Source organism: Haliotis rufescens, unplaced genomic scaffold (genome assembly GCF_023055435.1).
Source record: "Haliotis rufescens isolate VD_foot unplaced genomic scaffold, xgHalRufe1.0.p SCAF_30, whole genome shotgun sequence".
NCBI lineage: Eukaryota > Metazoa > Mollusca > Gastropoda > Lepetellida > Haliotidae > Haliotis > Haliotis rufescens.
In genome coordinates this window covers 3636494-3656453 of record NW_025964002.1, presented here as the reverse complement: position 1 = coordinate 3656453, position 19960 = coordinate 3636494, and the positions used below count along the sequence as shown (strand labels likewise).

Genomic DNA, 19960 nt, shown 5'->3' with positions numbered 1-19960 from the left:
TCAGGGGGTCTTATCAAAAGTAGAACGTGAGGTTTTGTCAAGTGAGGCCTAATTGACACGTAAATGCGGGCTATATATCGCGGACGAGATTCAACCCAAAAAAAGAACGAGAATCTGTACTTTACTCACAGTGTTATCCAAAATACAGTATTTGTTACATTTGACCACTTTCCAAATGACATTGTGCGTTTATAGCTTTCGGCCATGGGAGCCGTGCCAATTTACACTTGTCAAAGGGGTACACAAAGTGCGTACGTCATCTAGACTACCAGTTGTTGGACTTCTCTTTGTTGGAAGCCTCGGTGGCTACGTGGGTAGATTGCTTGCGATCAGGCGCCTCACTCAAAGTGGGTTCGCATCCCGGACGGGACTCAAACGAAAAAGTAGTTTATATCCCAAATATAACATATATTACATCTGACCACTTATTAAATGACATTATGTGTTCATATATATACAGTTGTATTTGGTTTCGATACAAACCTTTTGCTTTGAGAGAATATTGATTCAGTGTTTTTAGCAAACGTTTCTGTTTTTGCCTTCCCTTCAGCCGAGGACGTATATATCTTCGCCCAGTATGTTTCTTCTAACCCAATATGACACCGTATACGGCAACTAAAGACACCATAACTAATAATATACATTTTTAACACAGCTCATTTAGGGTAAATGTTATATAGGTGTGTTTAACTTGTTTCCCAATACAAAAAGTGCAACTCCTTGATTGTAGTTTAATTTATTTAAGGCTGGATTTCATCATAATAAACGGTCGCTCTGCGGTCATTGAAGATAATGAGCGAAGCGTACCATAAATGTACAACCTTGCTTGCACAGAGTCACTGAGAGGGTGGGGTTGCAGAACAGCGAGCAGATGTTTAATGTGTGTGCGGTTGTTGTCATCCCAGTTTGATAACGATGTAAGAATTTTTTTTTTTTAGTAAACATATTTTATTGTCCAAAAAGACAAAGGTACCACTTCTGACTACCTTCTCCCTAAGAATCTACATCGAAGCGTCGTTAAGTGCAATAAACAAGTAGTTGTTATCCATTTCTTAATTCTTATTCCTAATTACTTTAGTCAGTACTTCTGGCCATGGCCCAAGTATACGAGAGTATATGAAACATAGAGTGCGTTCAGACACCAAGAAGAAAAGTTGCTCTTTAAAATCCTAAACATGAACCTATACATAGTATTTCTTGATATATGTATTTTTTTAGTTTAGTTTACTAAGCCACTGTGGGTGTATTTATATGTCAACATTGTGGAAGTCGTGAGTGATTTTATTAATAATGGTTCAGATGAGAAATTAGGGAACAAAATAATATCTGATATATACACCCATTATTCTAGCTTAGACCCCGAAAGAGATTATTATCTGTAAATAGGAATATTCACTAGCTCTTTTCTTCGAAATTTGAGAAATATTTAGGTTGTGATTATACGAAGAAGCTAAAGTTATATTTGAAAATACCATTTCTTCCTGGAAGAATATACAAACGCTTTAAACAAACAGAAATCAATGTGCTATGTTCCCCCAAAATGAATCTGACTCTGACTCTAACTCTAAAACTCTACTTGTGTGTTAAACAATGGATTAGTAAATTTAGTTAACAGCTAAAGAAAGAAATAATATTTGTTGTGAATGTTGTAAAAGGAATACAATGACGATTAGATTAATGTTTTGTGTATTTAGAAACCACGTTTTCTTCTTATTCATTTAATGACATGATATTCGTGTGTACATGGTTCAGACTAAATGGTACAAGATAAGTTGTCACTGAACAGCTGCCGCAATATTTCAACTGCAATAAGTTTTTACGAAACTAATAGATATTTTCGGAATATTCCGGAATCCTTCGTATGACCTAAATATAGATACTTCCGGTGACGTCACTATCAGCAACCTCGAAGTGAGTAACAAGTCACAAGAAAGGCAGTCAGCTCTATCTCAGGAGACGAAAACAAGTTCAATTTCCTATTCGCTTTTAGTCGACAACAGGAATCAAGATGAAATTCAAGTTTAAGGAAGAGCACACATTCGGTAAGAAGCGATACGATTAAAAATATCATCGAGAAGACGTGTAATTGTATCAACAATAGTGGTTTGTTTTTGTTTTGTCAAATGTAAACAATCCCACATGCAAACCAGATTACACCTACGTTTGTGTTTATAACAATGCTGATAAACTATCAGATACAAAGGTTGCCAGCTGTTGTCCTGTTGTTAAGAATCTGTCATACAATGTCGATTAAAGATTTCTGAAATCAGGTGAAGACATACACTATGAACCTGACAAAAATGTATATGTCTATTGTCTTCTACCAAATGTTCACAGTAATGGCAATGAATAAGCCTTATGTCGAGCTGATCCTAATTACAGAAGAAACAGGGGTTGATACGGAATTAGGTATGATTTGTGATAATGTATTATCCTACACAATCACTGCACTAGGAAAAGTCTATTGTCCTGTCTGCTACCAACAGTTGACAGCAATGACAGTCCCAAAGACTAAGGACTCCATGGCAAGGCCTATGCCAAACATCTAGTTAAGTTTAACTACAGAAGAATCATTGGATGATGCGGCATTAGCGATGATTTGTGTTGATTTATTGTCCTGCACAATCACAGTCGTTAAATGCCGCACCTGGTAATATGTCAGATATGTTCGGCAGTCAGTAAAATGGGAAATATGTCAACACTTATTCCAGTGTTTGAACTGAAGTGTGAAAGTCAAGGGTCCTTGTGATGACCCTGCCATTATAAGCTAAAGATCCCAGGATTCAAATACCACTTTCTCAAGAACCCCCGAGCCCCCTTTAATTTCGAACTCTGCTAAATAGTCTGAATTTGATCAATATCATCAGACATTGTGGGGCTCCCATTACTTACCATTCTCTTTTTCTTTCTTTCACACAAAACCACATTAATCACATACTTTATTAGCACGTATTAATCACATGTTAGAGCAGAGGTCACACCCAACTTTAATATGACTACACACTAGCAAGCAGCGAGAGAAAAACCAACAGCAATGTTACTTATTTAATATACACATCCTCACGCATTTGTGATGAAAGGATTTGATTTTTAGGCTTTTGAATATGTTATGTCATGACCATATTTCTTTGTTGTGTCTGTGTCGCTCTTGGTTAGGTATCTGTATAGGGAGAAAGTGTGGTTATGACCTGTACAAGACTTGTTTCTTATGTTATGACAATGTATAATCATGATAATGAACCAGTTACCTTGTGTGTAAGAATGTGTTGAATGTCTATGTATATCTTACCTGTATGTTGACCTTTACTGGTGCCTTTGGAACAAATGTTAATACAAAGGTTCTTTTTGTATGGAGTGAGTTGACAAACCAGGTAAGGCACAAAACAGTCTGTTCTGTCATGACCACAGTCACTTTGATGTCTCTGTTTGACAATCTTTCTTCACTATGTCTTTTTTGCAGAACAAAGAAAAGCTGAGTCAACAAAGATCAAAACAAAATATCCAGAAAGAATTCCGGTAAGACAACCATTTTAGAATATGCCTCCTTCCCCCCAGTGTCCATGATCCAGACGGCTATTGCTAATGTAGTGTTTGCATTTTAGGAAGTTGTCTGGTCATTAACAGATGTGATTTGAACTGTTGACCATGGCTCTCACAATTAGGTCTCTAGATGCAACCATTATGTTGCAAACATGGCAAAAGCAAGATAAGACTTACACTCACATGGAATTTGCAGCATAAATATACCTTATTCATCATGATAAGTATGTTTGGAAGAAATATGTCACGATGATTATGTTAGCAGGATGTGAACAAAGCAATATGGACAATGATGTGAATTGTTTCTTTTGGGTGAAATGCACATTTACTGATATTGCTTGTCATGCTTTTGGGCATGTTTTCCTTTGATGGTGATCACAGGGCCACGCTGTACTTAACATGAAGAACATTAGGATCAGCTCTAAACTTGCATACAGTCACTGTGTCGTCACACCAAGGTCAATCCAGGGGCCATTATTCTGCCAAGGTCATTGAATGTCAGTGGGATGCTAACTATGAAAACATGAGACTTGTAATTTGTTTTATGGAAAACATCTTGATTGAAATGAATGATACAGGGGCAAGAAGAAACGTAGAAACCTCGTTAAAAATAAAACAAAACATTCACAAACCTTAGCATGCTAAGAGGTCTTCATTTTTTATTTATTCAATATATATTTGATTATTTATTCGTGTGAAATGGAAACAATTTCCCAGCATTCCGAGTTGTTTGACAGTGACAGATGCTTGTGTGATAATCAGGTGGCCACGGTTGTTACATCACCCCCACATCAGTGCTTCAGTGACCATCATGGTCGTCCTGCCTGGGGATTAGTCAGGGAGCATTAGGTGGTCAGTGTGTTCAATGAGGCGTGACGGCTACTGCTCAAACCTAGCTGGAGGCCATGTTGTGTGAAGCCTCCAAATTAGTCATGTCAACATCAACTTTAGCATGTTTTAACTCTTGTAGTCAATAGAATAGGTAATTGGTCTCTTGTCTCGTTGTAGTTTTGTCATGTGTGAAATGATTGGAAAACAATGCTACTCGTGCAGGATCAGGTATCTTGTGTAATGGAATTATCTTGAGATTGTCATCCATGTTGGCATGTTTGATGTTAATAACATATTTCTGGTACCAGCCATTATCCCAAACTGTTGATAAGGAGTTGATTGTCATGGACCCGTTTCAAGAAAACTATTTGGAAAATACTGTTACACCTAGTCTTGCTTTTGAAAAATCAGTTATTTATTTATTGTGATCTGCATAAGTGTGCCTACTGGTTTGATTTTGTCATCAATGTGCGACGCTCACTGTCGTTTGTGGAAGTGTTATAACAACATTAATGAAGTCAGTCTTTCGCGGGTATGAAGCTGTGAAACCAATAATCATAGTTTTAGATTCAAATAATTCAAGATATGGCATTTTATATTAGGTATGGGGGGGGCACGGGTGGCCCAGTCGTCTAAGGCGCCGCGATTCGCTGTATAGAGTTGCGTCCCTTGGGCACGCCAGAAACCTATGATTGTGGGTTCGAATCCCGGTTCACCCCGATTATGTTTCTAGGTTTGTCAGCACCATACCCGTGCTCGTGGGTTTCACCGAAGTGGTAAACATCTGAGACCTGCATCACTTGTGGCTTTCCTCCCACATTAAGCTGACACACCGCGATGTAACTGGAATACTGTTAAAAGCGGCTATAAACCCAACTCACTCACTCACTATTAGGTATGGATAGTGTTATTGATGTGATATACCAATCCGATATATAAACTTGGTGTCATGGCTGCTTAGAAAGGGTATACCCCACATGTCACTGTTTTTCTTTAGTAAAAAATATTAAAATGTCATGTGTCACGATCTGTAAATACATGCTCGGTGTACATGGTGTATGTATTCATACACTGTTCCTAAAGTTACTTCTTCAATGAATGAAATAACATCTTACACATCTATTATTTTGAGTTTAACATTATATGATCAAGATGTTATTCCCTCATGTGTACCCATATCATAAATGTCAATCAGGAATACAAAAAATGGTATGGTCGTGATTATGCTCGCCAATAAGTGCATGACACATAGTCTAAGGACTGTTGACTGACATAAATTACCTGGTTAAAGTTACACACTGGGTGCAGCCGGTGACTCAGCTTGGGGGGTTGGATTTGTATTTTGTCAGCTAGTGCTTCAAAACCGGACATATTTTTAATCTCTGAATTCAACATATGGGCCAAAATGTAATTTTAAGAACACAAACGTCTTGCAACAGTGTATTATTTTTTCAAAAGACTGAGGCATAATCATTTTTTCAAAATCCCCTACCCCACCCCCACCACCTCAATGTTTACTCGTCCTAATTGTACTGACCTTGTCACAATGTTTGCCCCTGATTGTACTGACCTTGTCACAATGTTGCCCCTGATTGTATTGACCTTGTCACAATAATGACCCTGCCCTGATTGTACTGACCTTGTCACAATGTTGCCCCTGATTGTAATGACCTTGTCACAATAATGACCCTGCCCTGATTGTACTGACCTTGTCACAATGTTGCCCCTGATTGTACTGACCTTGTCACAATGTTGCCCCTGATTGTACTGACCTTGTCACAATGTTGCCCCTGATTGTATTGACCTTGTCACAATAATGACCCTGCCCTGATTGTACTGACCTTGTCACAATTTTGCCCCTGATTGTACTGACCTTGTTACAATGTTGCCCTTTCCCTGATTGTACTGACCTTGTCACAATGTTGCCCCTGATTGTACTGACCTTGTCACAATGTTGCCCCTGCCCTGATTGTAACAAACTTAAACTGACAGTGTCACAATGTTGCCCTTTCCCTGATTGTAACTGATAGTGTCACAATGTTGCCCCTGATTGTACTGACCTTGTCACAATGTTGCCCCTGATTGTAACTGACAGTGTCACAATGTTGCCCCTGATTGTACTGACAGTGTCACAATGTTGCCCCTGATTGTACTGACCTTGTCACAATGTTGCCCCTGCCTTGATTGTAACTGACAGTGTCACAATGTTGCCCTTTCCCTGATTGTACTGACAGTGTCACAATGTTGACAAGTAACCCCCCAACTTGTGTTCCAGGTGATAGTGGAGCGGGATCCCAAGAGTCAGATCCAGAACATCGACAAGAGAAAATTCCTAGTTCCAAATGACATCTCAGTGGCTCAGTTCATGTGGATTATACGCAAACGCATCCAACTTCCGTCGGAAAAAGCCATCTTTCTGTTTGTAGGGAAAATATTGCCTCAGTCAAGGTGAGTAGGCGTGTTGCCATTGTAACATGTGTAGCTAGAATCTTGCCCCTTTGTTTAGATGTAGGGATATAAGTTATAAGCACAGGAACCATCCCCTGTTCTCAGTGGGAATTGTGGGGTCTCTATTTTCTCATGGCTGTAGGAAGTGCAAACGAAATGAGGATTGGATGGCCACAGTTTATGACAAGGTTGACATATCCAAATATTTAATTCCTTCTTGTTGCTTCAGTGTGCTGCTCAGCTGTTTAAGGGAAAGTCAAGATCAGCCCTAATTTATCTGTCCTGGGTGAATTAACTTTGGATGTTCCAAGTCTTGGCAAGTTGCCACTAGGTTATCATTTATTACCTATAGGCTTTTTTCTGCAAAAGTGAATCAAAGTGTGGTTTTGTTGATCTCAAGTTGACACATCAGCTCTGTTGGGCTATTGTTTGAACCCCATCATATAAAATCACTTACCATCATGTTGATGACGTCATGAGTAAATGAGTATGGTTTTACGCCGCTTTTAGCAATATTGCAGGAATAACACGGCGGGTGACACCAGAAATGGGCTTCACACATTGCACCCACAATATGTACATTGGTACTATGTGTGAAGCCCATTGTCCCCCGCCGTGATATTCCTGCAATATTGCTAAAAGCGGCGTAAAACCAAACTCACTCACTCACCCTATGGATGATGTCCAACCCTACTTTTATCAATTATGTATATATAGATATCGTAATAAGTATGGAATATATCAGTGTCCCTCAAGACGTCAGCAGTATATATTAGCCTGTGTGGCCTGCTACAGTAGTATGTATCATTGTTTATTGATCCACTGGATCAGAGTGAATCACCCACACTTCTGTCTCTCCAGTCTGTGAAGGTATTGTGGAGACCCACTTGCTTTATCATCTGGATGGCAAATCTATATCACTGATCAATAGGTCCGCATTTCAACAGCACTTCACATCAAGCACTGTATGCAATATTTCAATAGCCGCATACTGACCTGAAACATTTTTTTTCCGAAGCAACATGAAGCAAGTCTACAATACTTCGGCGAGTCTACATTATTCAGTTGCTGCAAATGAGACGCTTTGGGGACATTTATAAATATTGCATCAAAAGTCTTAAAACATAAACATGTTAGTTTAGTTTTTTTGAAGCGATAGCTAGACTCACATTTGTTGTAAGCAATGATAATATAAAGAATATTTGTCTTGTTGATAACCTATTTATTTAGGGGTGTCCAGGTATGCCCACTTTTGACTCACTCACTCACTCACTCACTCACTCACTCACTCACTCACTCACTCACTCACTCACTCACTCACTCACTCACTCACTCACTCACTCACTCACTCACTCACTCACTCACTCACTCACTCACATATATTTCAGTTGACTTAACAAGAGCCTGATTGAGTCAATGACACATATTAATCACATCTACTGACTTTATTTCAGTGCAAGCATGGGCCAAGTTTATGAAGATCACAAGGATGAGGATGGGTTTTTGTACATAGCTTACAGTGGAGAAAACACCTTCGGCTTGTAGCCATGTCAGCAGTCTGACCGAAATGTTTCATTGTTTCCCTTCAAGTTGGAAGATTTGAGATGGGAAGCTTACCTGATGCTGATAGCATGGATAGGAAGTGCAATGCATTCATGGCAGAAAAAAAATGTGATATCTTTGTTGAAAGTTAACATGGTTAAAGTTTTTTTTGTCTTGTACTGTACTAGTGTTGATTTGTGATTCAATGTATGTGTTTGCATTCCGGCTCTATTTGTAACCATGGTAACCAGGCACAAGGAATCCAACATTCCCTCTTCACAAACAACAGACTCAACGATGGCCTCAAATTCCCTGTTTTATCATTTGTGAACAGTTTTCATATTTTATGGTACTATGTAACCATGGTAACATGGTTCAAATGTTTGAAGCTCCTGTCTCTCACAAGACCGGTTTTATATTTTGTATTTTGTAAAGGGAGGGAATTAAAACCTGACTTACATTGTATTATGAGTTCAATATGAGTATGGTTATTTAGCGTATTTCGCTGAAGACCAAACAGCCTTACATCCAGTACTTACTGAGTCAAGTATTATCATATGTCAGATGTAGTATTAAATTATTGTTTTAAATATGTTGTTTTATGAAACTATATACATTTCTGTACAGGGAGTAAATGATTTTCCTTTTGTTTGTAAACATATCTTTTCCACAAGGGTTGAAATACATTTCAAGTATTAATATAAATTATTAGCTGCTATCGACAATATGGAATTCATATACTAGTCCAACTGTTATCCTATACTTACCATGCTTAACACTAGTTAATATCCAGGGCATGTAGCATGCATGCAGTGTTAGTGAGCTTCACTACAGTGGAGGTATCAAAGTACAGCTTACATTGAGGTATGTTTAGGTGATTTGCTGACTGATTGCATGGGATTTGAACCTGTTCATGTTGAAAGGGTGTTATCAGTTGTCCTCCTGTGAGATGGGAAATTTGTCTCTAAGTTAGGAAATTGTATTTGTGTTATTTCTTTGGTTTATGTTGTGTAAGTATTGGGATATATACTCAAATTTGAAATAATAAAAGGTGTTCATGGTTTGAGATCTGGGGTGAATTTTGTCATAGTTAGTTTTTCACATACATTTTGACATAGGTTTTTTAAACATTTTTTTCAATTCATTCCAGTCAGTTCGAAGGTAATCTACTGGGAACATCGTTCACTGTGAATGGCTAAAATGTTCAGGATATTGTGGAATAGCACCTACTCACATGACCTTTACACATGACCTTTACACATGCTTTGTGTACCTGTGTGCGTGTAGACAACTTATGGTCTCTGAAATTAAAACACTTTAAGATTATTCATTTCATAAATTGTCTTAAAAGATGTAATAGAAAGGAGCCCTGATGCTGGTATGGGATTGTTTTATATCACTGTGTCGAGGCCTGTATGAGAGAGTACTGCAGGACCCACTTGCACAAAACGATCTTAGTGCTAAGACTATCGTAAGCCTATGTTAATGTATGGGAGTTAAGGGAGTTAAGATCATCTTAGCGCTAAGATCACTTTGTGCAAGTGGGCCCAGGCGTTTGCCTGTTTTGGGCCCCTAGTCTGTAAATGTCACCCCAAATTGGAATTTAAATGTTACCAATTTGTGTTAACATGGGTAACATTGTGACATCTAATGTGAGTGCTTGCTCAGGTCAACTTGATTTCCCTGATATCAGACCCAATAGAGGGAGGGTCTGTGATGCTTTGAATGTGATGTTAATATTCAATGTTAAAAGACTTCTGAATTTCACAAAATAGGAACCGAGACAACACCCAAATGTAGGACATCCCCCAGTTTCCTTGCCACAGGCTCGTAGTCTGGAATCCTAGATAAGACCCTGGGATGGAAGTGTATTATTTCTTATTCTTGCATCTTCACTATATCTTGCCTTAAGCGACAAAGCTTGCCTTTCTAGTCAGAAGAGCTTTGTCAGTTGAACAATTTCAACATACAGCTTCCAGTATAAGACATTTTGCGATCTTGCATAAAGTTAATACCAGTTGTGATCCTGCTGAAGCCAAAGCTGTGGTAATGCTATTCTTCCTGTGGAGATTTCATATGATCAACCATACTGACTGACTTCCTGTAGTTTGGCATAACCAGCATCAAATGTATTTTGTTATGTTTTTTAATGAAGCAGGGCTTGTAGTGTGATATTGGTAGTGGTTTGTGTTTTCCAGCTGACATTTCCAGTCTGATGATCATATGTTTGCAATTTTTTTTAGGGGAAAAAGTTTTGAACTTTATGAAAGAAAAGTGTTTGATAACGTTATGAAAAACATTTCTGCCGGTTCAGTTTGCATGTTTAAATGTGATGTATTGATTGTTGTGGCATATTTACGGTGTTGCTCGTAATCTCACCACCATTTTCCATATCTTATTCAGAAGGGTTTGTATGGTTTTGTGTTGAAAGGAGGTTTAAGTGGGAGTAATCGACGTTCATCACCTATGGTATTCGCCAGGCAGGTGTTCGTGACCTGGACAGCGGTATAGGCCACGTCATGGTAAAGTAAGTGGTGGCACATAACAGACATATTTTTCTGTCTCAACTAAACCCTTCTGAGCAAACCAATAAGCTCCAGTTGGCATGTGACCAGAGATGAAAGTCACAATCATAACATAACAGACAGTTAAATGTTATTATTACCTTGACCTTGACCTGATGGAGGATGAGAATCAGTTCCTTCTTCACAACTCCTACAAAGAACTTACTTCACCCTTCAGATACTGATAGGTCATGTACCCGGTAGGCTCCGGCCAATGCAAATGTCTTATTAACAGAACAAAAGCTTGAAAGAAGTAAATATTTATTACAAATACTAAACATCAGCTCTGTCGACAGTATTGACTTTTATTTATTTATCTACTACACTGACTGACCCAAACAGTTTTGTGCCAAACAAGATATTAAAATATCGAGCCACTTAACGAATGTTTCTGTTTAGTATTTCGACCAAGCCGAGGTAATTAGCTTGCAGTAATATGTAAAGAGTACCATCAAAAAAGTTGCCACGATGTCTGTTTAAATTATTTCTACCAGGTAACAGCATTGTCAGAACCAGTTGAGGTTAAACTGCAAAAACATACAATTTCAAATCCATGCGTTAGGGTAAATCTATGGATGCCTTTGAGGGCTATTTGTTGTTTTAGTTTTTTGTTGAAATTTCAAGATACATACTAAGTTGAAATTTCAAGATAATGATCTTGAAATTTCAACTTATTATGTTAAAATTTCAAGATGCTAAAATGAAATTTCAAGATGCTAAAATGAAATTTCAAAATGCTATGTTGAAATTTCATGATACTAAGTTGAAATTTCAAGATATGTACTAAGTTGAAATATTAAGATTTTAAGTATCTTGAAATTTCAAGAAAAAAACCAAGTGGTCCTAAAAGGCTTCCATATCAATCTGTTTTAGATAATGTATTTTTATGTGACCAGGACCCACATGTATAATGCACAGCTTTGTCTGGACCTAAGATTTGTTTGTGCACCTGGTCCCTATGCAACTGTAGTTCTAAGGCCATCAGACAACCAGGTTCCTAGTGTATGCCTGTATCCAAGGCACATTGTGCTTGAATCTTGTATGCTGATAGTGCATATTTGCAAATTGCCTGTGGTAAATATATATATATATATATATAACATACAACGCTCCAAAACATACGTTGGAGGTTGTGGTTTTAAGTTCCTGTGTGTGACACTGTACTAAAGTTGCCAATTATGTCCAACCGTCTTTCAATTTGGTTGGGCGAGCCCTGTTTTACCTCACACTCTGCCTGACATCATTATCCTGGAGACCTCTGAAGAAATTAAAGACCAAAGCGACGCTGTTTCAGCTGTTTCAGTCTTTCACCAATGTCCATTCCTGGGATTGTGTTGTTTGAAGGTGTCAAGGTGGGAACGCTTGTCACGGTCCAGTTGCCTTGTGTCAGACGTACTCATGCTTTGTGAATAAAATGTTCTAACTTATTAATATTCTGTATTTTCTGTCCGCGGAAGGTGTCAGTGTAATGATGGTAACGTGTTTGGAGAGGGTGGGTCAGGTTTCTGTTTGAAACAAATGAAACAAATTCATTTCCGTAATCATAAGAAATCTCTTCAAAACGAAGAGTTCAATGGACTGTTCCGAATATGTCATCAGCATGTGTTTCAGAATCACTATAAGACATAGTGATGAAGCCAGGTGTTCTTGAAAAGGTGTGTATCCTGCTCTGTCCATGATGGCCATTACAAACACATGCAATGGCAAGTCAATTGTAAATCGGATAAACACTGGAACATTCTGTAAAAGTGAAAATGGGGAATTACATCATTGTAATTCTATTTCAAAACATATCCAACTTTTGCAATATTATTGCCATAGCATACTGGATAACTTTACTTTCCCACGAACCAATACAGCCTCACAGGTGCGTCAATTCCTAGTTTCAACAGATAAGAGGAAGACATCGAGACACACCCAGAGGCTGGAAGACCCAAACAAACAGGTGACCTAGATAGTCACAATTTTATTACTTTGTGTACAAAACACAAGTTTTATAACTACCTGTTAGCACGTATGAGTAGCAAAATCCCCGGCCAGAAATTGCAGCTGATGTAACAGTAGTTTGGGATTGTGAGCAGTGCATGGAATGAGTGGTCGATGACTTTCTTCAAGGTTGTTACTTACATTCACTGTAAATCTATGAGCGTGTTCTGAATATTTAACCACCCGCCCTGTATCTTCAAACAAGTTGTATTTGGATTCAATCAGAAAGGAAAGTAACTGACCACATCACCTCACACTTCTCTCAACCTAAAGAGAATAAATCTTTGTGCAGAGCTGCGCCCCTTAGTCGTGCCAGCATCCTGTGATCGTGGGTTCAAATCCCTGATCGCCCTGATTGTGTTTCTGGATCTGTCAGCAGAATACCCCAGAATTCTTTTTCCAAAGTGCACATGCATCACTTCATACATGCCTCCCACATCAAGCTGACTCAATATGGTTTGGCTCAATACCGTTCAAGGTAGCGTTAAACCAAACTCCCTCACTAACTACTGGTACACGAAAGGTTGTTCTGACGTGACCTGTAATGGGATGTCCTCGCCGAGAGCGAGAACTTGTATCTGATTTGAATAAGATTGAGGTAATCTAAGCATGCGAATTATCCTGTTTTCTTTATTTAAAGCAGTAATTGTTGATTGTTAAGCAAGTTTATCTCTGCAGCCGTTGTAACATGCAGATACCAGCCGATTCGTCTCGCATCAAAACACGGGCTGTATACTCGCGGGCAGATGACCAAGGAGTACGCTGATCACTGTGTCGGATTAACGAGACTGATTAATGAGTGATTTCTGTAATTTGTTGCAAATTAGGTGTGTCGGAGTCGGAGTGCGAGATTGTCGGATTAACGGGACTAAATAGCACTGATTTAATCGGTTCCCATCATTAGTGTCGGATAAAGCCGATTGTCGGATTAACGAGGCTTGACTGTATATAACAAAGCATTTGTTGTCAGTAACCCATCCCCTGCATCCCAGCATCATACCAACACACGGACATATCTTTTTTCTAAAGAAAGTGCCTGCCTGATGTTTTTTCGATTTTTTCGAAAGCGTTTATGAACAATTAATATACATATTTCTATCAATAATTCAAGTTTCAGTTTTAAAAAGTACTTGTGTTGGAGAGACTGAACTGCTGAAACCAATTTTCTGAATAACTGACAGTAATACACCAAACTTGTAGTTAAAATTAGACGTGTGTTTTGGTATCAGTAATGTAGATGAAATATTTCTTTAAGTATAGGTTGTAGGTAATGAACTATTACGTTGTATTTTTACTTGTAACCGCAATCAATTTAAAACTTATATTTAAGAAACCGTTTCCTTGTGAACATACGGTTTGTACATTTGTTCCTACGTTTGTTTACGGGGAGCCTTAGACGCTTGCTTGTCAACGGTATATGGATCTATGCTGGTGCGTCGCATCATAATAGAATAAAGAAGTTGTCCTCCATAAAATATATTTACAGTCCTATTTGGAAAAGGTTACAGTATGAACACAACCGGAATGAGTATTTGTCAATAATACGTCACTTTTAGGAATATTCGGTTATCCCTAGATGCAAGAACTAAACCTTCTAGTAGGATTAAATGGCGGATGTATTCATGAATTTTTTTTTATTCCCGCCTTTGGCAACCGAGCCCAAACAATTAATGCCTAGCCCACACGTTGTCGAAAAAGGTTTAGTTGAATGTTGTAGACATAACCGGCTTGCCTCCACCTGACAAGCCATGATATAACTTTTGTTTGTTTGTTTGTTTGTTGTTTAATGCCGCATGACGGCGGTCTGTTAGTAATCGAGTCTGGACCAGACAATCCAGTGAGTGATAGCATGAGCATCGATCCACGCAATTGGGATCGATGACATGCATCATCAACCACGTCAGTGAGCCTGACCACCCGATCCTGTTAGTCGCCTCTCACGACAAGCATAGTCGCCTTTTACGGCAATCATGGGTTGCTGAAGACCTATTCTACTCCGGATCTTCACGGGCCACATGATATAACTAATACTATTGAAAGCGGCGTTTAACCAAACTCACTCACTGTACATTTCCGTTATTTCACCTTTTTCCTGGTCTTTTAATTTTCTTGTCGAAGAACACTTCCCATTCCGAGCAGCTAAAACACTCACTGACTCTACGATTCTGATAGTTTACCTTATTCCTGGTCTTTTAATATTGGTAAGTCGAAGAACACTCTCCATTCCGAGCAGCTAATACGTCATACACCTAAGCTAACGTTAGCAACCAACCAGGCGGTTATGAGCCGTTATCGCCGAGATGGAACCGTTTATCGCAAATTCAAAGCTTACAGGGGCGTCACCGCTTGGCCGCCATGGGTTTAGGTAGCAGCGCTCCGATTCCACCACAGACCTCGTCTCGCATCCCCCTGTCGGTACCTGCTCGTGGAACAGTTGTCTTGGAGCCGTCAGGAGGAAGCATGGTGCCAACGACGAGGGGGAGGTGTTGATAGTTGCAGTGGCCGGATACATATAGTTTGAGCGAAAGAGGACAACACACATTGGGAAAATGGTAAGTGTTCCTGAAGTGATTGTTTTGGTATAAATCTCTGTTGTAGTACTTTATGTTACTAGAACGCAGCTTTGGGATTCAAGGTTCACGAGCAAGTGTAAACACTGATATGGAAACGTTGTAGAGTTCCCGCGTTGGAATACGGGGTCGTTTGGTGCTTGGCGGCCATGGGTTCTTGGTTTCAACGCTGGGTTAAAACCAACATCTTGTCTCTGAAATGAACATATTTTACAGAAAAAACAGTTGTTCAATTATAGTTATAACATATATTAAAAAGGAGCCAGGAGACTTTCTATACTGCAGTAATCTAGACTTGCCAACATTATATACGTGCATGGGCTGTATGACAGAGTACGCTGGGTTCTGTTATATGTGTTTGTGGAGATTATTCACATTGCACGCATAAACATTGGTTCCTGAAAAATCTGAATTACTTCTTCTTTTGTTAAAAAACCGATTCGTGTATATTCCGTAATGGAGTGCCTCTCTGTGTCGGCCGTTAGTGGTTACAAGCGCAGCGCGACGGGTTACATTTATGTAACATCACCTGCAAGTTATATGAGGTAGAGTTGATGTAGCTTGTCCAGGTTTGTGTGACATTAACGCTCTACTAAGAGACCCAAATCCGTTTCTTGTGTATAGATTTACATTAAAATACAGCCGAGTAACCTTCGAACTCTTATGTCGCTTTGGGGGCTATAGTTAGACCAACATATAGTCCCCGATATATACTGACGTTTGAGGTTAAATACAAATAATTCTATAAAAGAACCCTCGTGTCCATTATATCAGAAAGTGAACAGGTCCATTAAACAGGTGATGGGAACAGGCTGCTGGAGTAAAACATGGGATGAGTATGGCACAGCATTTTCACTTTTACTGAATTGCTGATATATCCAATCGTTTTGAAGAAATCTTGAAATCAACTAGAGATAGCTTGAATTGCATTGAAGAAGTAATTTCTAATATGATTATATACATTATGATGATAATCTTTTTTGCGATATCTTAAATGCATATACAGAAAACTACGTTTATAACGAACACGCTTATAACGAACTGACGGATATAACGAACTTACTTTTTTGTCCCCACTATTTGCTGTAATTATGCTGTATATGTGCTTATAACGAGCTACGGTTATAACGAACTAAAATTAGTGGTCCCTTTGAGTTCGTTATAACCGTAGTTTACTGTATATCTTACGAAATATATAGTTACATAGTTATATAATTTATATCACATTGACATTTAAGATATCAGTAATTGTATTTCGAATATCGGAATATGAGAGTTGGGAAGTGGTGAAGGGGTGCACGGGTGGCTCAGCCGTCTAAGGCGCCGCGATTCGCTGTAAAGAATTGCGTCCCTTGGGCACGCCAGAAACCTATGATTATGGGTTCGAATCCCGGTTCGCCCCGATTATGTTTCTAGGTTTGTCAGCACCATACCCGTGCTCGTGGGTTTCACCGAAGTGGTAAACGTCTGAGACATGCATCACTTGGGGCTTTCCTCCCACATTGAGCTGACCCGCCGTGATATAACTGGAATACTGTTAAAACCCAACTCACTCACTCACTCAGTGGTGAATGCTGTAGGGGTCTGTATGAGAGACGAGGTTAGTGCGTGTTGAGAGATAGTTTCTGTGTATGCTTTAAAATATGCATGTCGTGCTGTTAATATGATAGACCCGAGAAGATCCGGGTTAGACCATGGCGACTAACGGGATTGGGTTGTCGATGATGCATGCCATCGTATCCCAATTGCGTATATCGATGCTCATGATATCGACCACTGGGTTGTCTGGTCCAGACTCGATTATTTCAGACCGCCGTCATATAGCTTGAATACTGGTGCGTGCGGCGTTAAACAACAAACAAACAAACAAATGTTAACATAAGCAAAGGATAAGAATACACGAAGTGAGGAATATGTGTTTGACATCCGCGTTTATCCGGAGGTTACTTGAGATTGTCTTGCTGTGTAACGACGGTCGCAAAGGAAGGCATTTGCCAGGTGATAACGGACGATAACGGCACGACATAGACCATCGTGTCACATTGCGTGTCGATGTATTGATATAAAACACAGCCGTAAACATCGACATAGATACAATAGGTCACCGAAGTTCTCTTTGCCTTCATTTCCGTTATTAATACGTGCACAGAATACAATAGTAGGGTTATTTCCTTGTTGGTGTACGTGAACATGTGTGTGATGTGTGGTGTCTGATGTGTCATGTCCTATCGGGTCAGTAAATCAAAGCTTGACTTCCTCATCGACCGAGACCGCCTCCGTGGTCTTGTGGTAGAGCGTCCGCCCGGAGAGCGGAAGGTCCAGGGTTCGATCCCGGGCCGCGTCATACAAAAAGACGTTAAAAGATTGTACTTGTTGTTACCCTGTCTGGCGCTCGGCATTAAGGGGCTAAAACAAGGACTGGTCGGCTCGGAATCAGTATACTGTGTCTGAGTGGGGTATTCATGTTAAACTGCGGCATGGTATCTCAGTGAGCTAGCACTATAAATCGGCATCAGTCCGGACTAGTACAAGCAGCCACACACACACACGCATACACGTGCATGCACGTCGCTATATAAGTGCAATAATCTTGGACGCGACGTTAAACCCAATTTCACCTCACCTCACCTCCTCATCGACCGTTGTCCCTTCACACATCTAACGTCCTTGCTTATTCATGCTTTAGGTTTGCGCAAACATTTTGTTTACATGCAACATATTTTAACATACAAGGATACCGGTTGTTTATATTTTATGGCATCGATATAAAGTTTAACTCAACTAAAATGTAAATAGAAGAAAATGAAAACCCCAAACCAGGTCTACTCTTTTTAATGTCTATATTGATGTATGTCGTCACGAAGATTGTTTGTGTAAACATCCCGTAGGAATTGAGGAATAGGGATGGTTGGTTGGTTGGGTTGTTGTTTAACGCCGCAATCAGTATTATTACAGCTATATGACGGCGGTCTATAATCCAGTGATTGATACCATGAGCATCGACCCACGCAATTAGGATACGATGACATGCATCAACCAAGTCAGCGAGCCTGACCACCCGATCCCGTTAGTCGCCTCTTACGACAAGCATAGTCGCCTTTTACGGCAAGCATGGGTTACTAAAGACCTATTCTACCCCGGATCTTCACAGGTCGAATAGAGATGGCCCCAACAGCCTGTGCTTGTCGAAAGAGACTTAATGGATCGTGTGGACAGTCTCTGTGATTGCGATGTCGTGGGGGGCTGTGGGGCGTGGTTAATGCTATCAGTCAGTGGTTTTCCTGGCTCTGAAATATTGTGGTGAGGTTTAATTATGTTCAACGTAGTCTCTTGCAGTGCAATACACTGGTTTCTCCATGTCAGTCGGGGCGGTCCGGTTGCCTAGTGGTTAAAGCGTTCGCTCGTCACGCCAAGACCCGGGTTCGATTCCCGACATCATCGGGTACAATGTGTGAAGCCCATTTCTGGTGTCTCCTGCCGTGATATTGCTGGAATATTGCTAAAAGTGGCGAAAACCATACTCTCTCACTCACTCCATGTCAGTCATCCCTGCACAAACACATCCTGGTCTGTCAACCAGCCCACCACAGCAGGAACCAATTCTTGGCCATCGTCAGATGTATGGGCATGCAAGTGTTATTTTGTAATTTTAAAGCAGGTCAAGTCACTAGGGGTTAGACGTGGTGAATACAGAGGATGGGGTAGAATGTCGCGTCTACCACATTCCCCTGCAGCAGCCACTGCAACGTGACTGGTTTCAACAGCAGCACCATCCTGATGATGGAGACCACCACGGCCAAGTTTGCCGCGACGCTTGTCTTTGATAGACTCGCGAGTCTTTTCAATAAGTTGGTATAATATCCACCATTCATAGTTGTTGCCCGCGGTAAACATCCATCTGTGTTGTGTCTTGGCTCTCCCGGTGGTCAGATCTTTCCGAGTGGGTCTCTTTGATCTGAACTTCTTGGTTTGGGGAGACCGGAAGTGTTTCTACTCCGTGGATTCTTGATGCTCTCGGGATCCCAGTGATGGGCGTGGGACTCGTCAAATGTCACTAGCCTAAGATAAAGATGTTCTTGGTTGCGAGAGAGAACCCACCGGGCACAGACATTGGACATATGAGTAGATGTACATGGAGGGTTGTTTCCACTGACCCATCGATAGGATCCTTTACTGTGGTTTGCCTATGCCCCAATGATGATTCTAGTTACATCCGTGCTTCTAGTTATGTCCGCGCTTCTAGTTATGTCCGTGCTTCTAGTTATGTCCGTGCTTCTAGTTATGTTTGTCTGTGCTCCTAGTTATGTCCGTGCTTCTAGTTATGTCCGTGCTTCTAGTTATGTCCGTGCTTCTAGTTACATCCGTGCTTCTAGTTATGTCCGTGCTTCTAGTTATGTCCGTGCTTCTAGTTATGTCCGTGCTTCTAGTTATGTCCGTGCTTCTAGTTATGTCCGTGCTTCTAGTTATGTTTGTCTGTGC

General features: G+C 40.0%; 2 protein-coding genes across 3 annotated transcripts in view; both read left to right on the top strand.

Moving 5' to 3' along the window:
• The first annotated feature begins 1894 nt into the window (after positions 1-1894).
• On the top strand, positions 1895-12352 carry LOC124147270 (gamma-aminobutyric acid receptor-associated protein-like 2). Its single transcript, XM_046517940.2, has 4 exons — positions 1895-2042; positions 3461-3516; positions 6647-6819; positions 8274-12352. The coding sequence occupies exons 1-4, from the start codon at positions 2009-2011 to the stop codon at positions 8362-8364; spliced, it is 354 nt and encodes a 117-aa protein (XP_046373896.1). The 5' UTR covers positions 1895-2008; the 3' UTR covers positions 8365-12352.
• Positions 12353-15232: 2880 nt separating this feature from the next.
• LOC124147272 (calmodulin-beta-like) overlaps positions 15233-19960 on the top strand; it is a 33790-nt gene continuing 29062 nt past the window's right edge. For both annotated transcript variants that reach the window (XR_007217751.1, XM_046517941.2), the window contains exon 1: positions 15233-15463. Coding sequence is in view for 1 of the 2 variants with exons in the window: in XM_046517941.2 (XP_046373897.1) it covers positions 15461-15463 (3 nt within the window). In the remaining variant the exon portion in view is untranslated. The remainder of the gene's footprint in view (positions 15464-19960) is intronic.

What these genes read in the sequence shown, in the direction of transcription:
- LOC124147270 (XM_046517940.2), top strand. Translation starts at nt 2,009, where the DNA reads ATGAAATTCAAGTTTAAGGAAGAGCACACATTCG. An exon ending in TAAGGAAGAGCACACATTCG is followed by an intron (nt 2,043 to 3,460) that starts GTAAGAAGCGAT and finishes TCTTTTTTGCAG; the next exon opens with AACAAAGAAAAGCTGAGTCA. An exon ending in AAAATATTGCCTCAGTCAAG is followed by an intron (nt 6,820 to 8,273) that starts GTGAGTAGGCGT and finishes ACTTTATTTCAG; the next exon opens with TGCAAGCATGGGCCAAGTTT.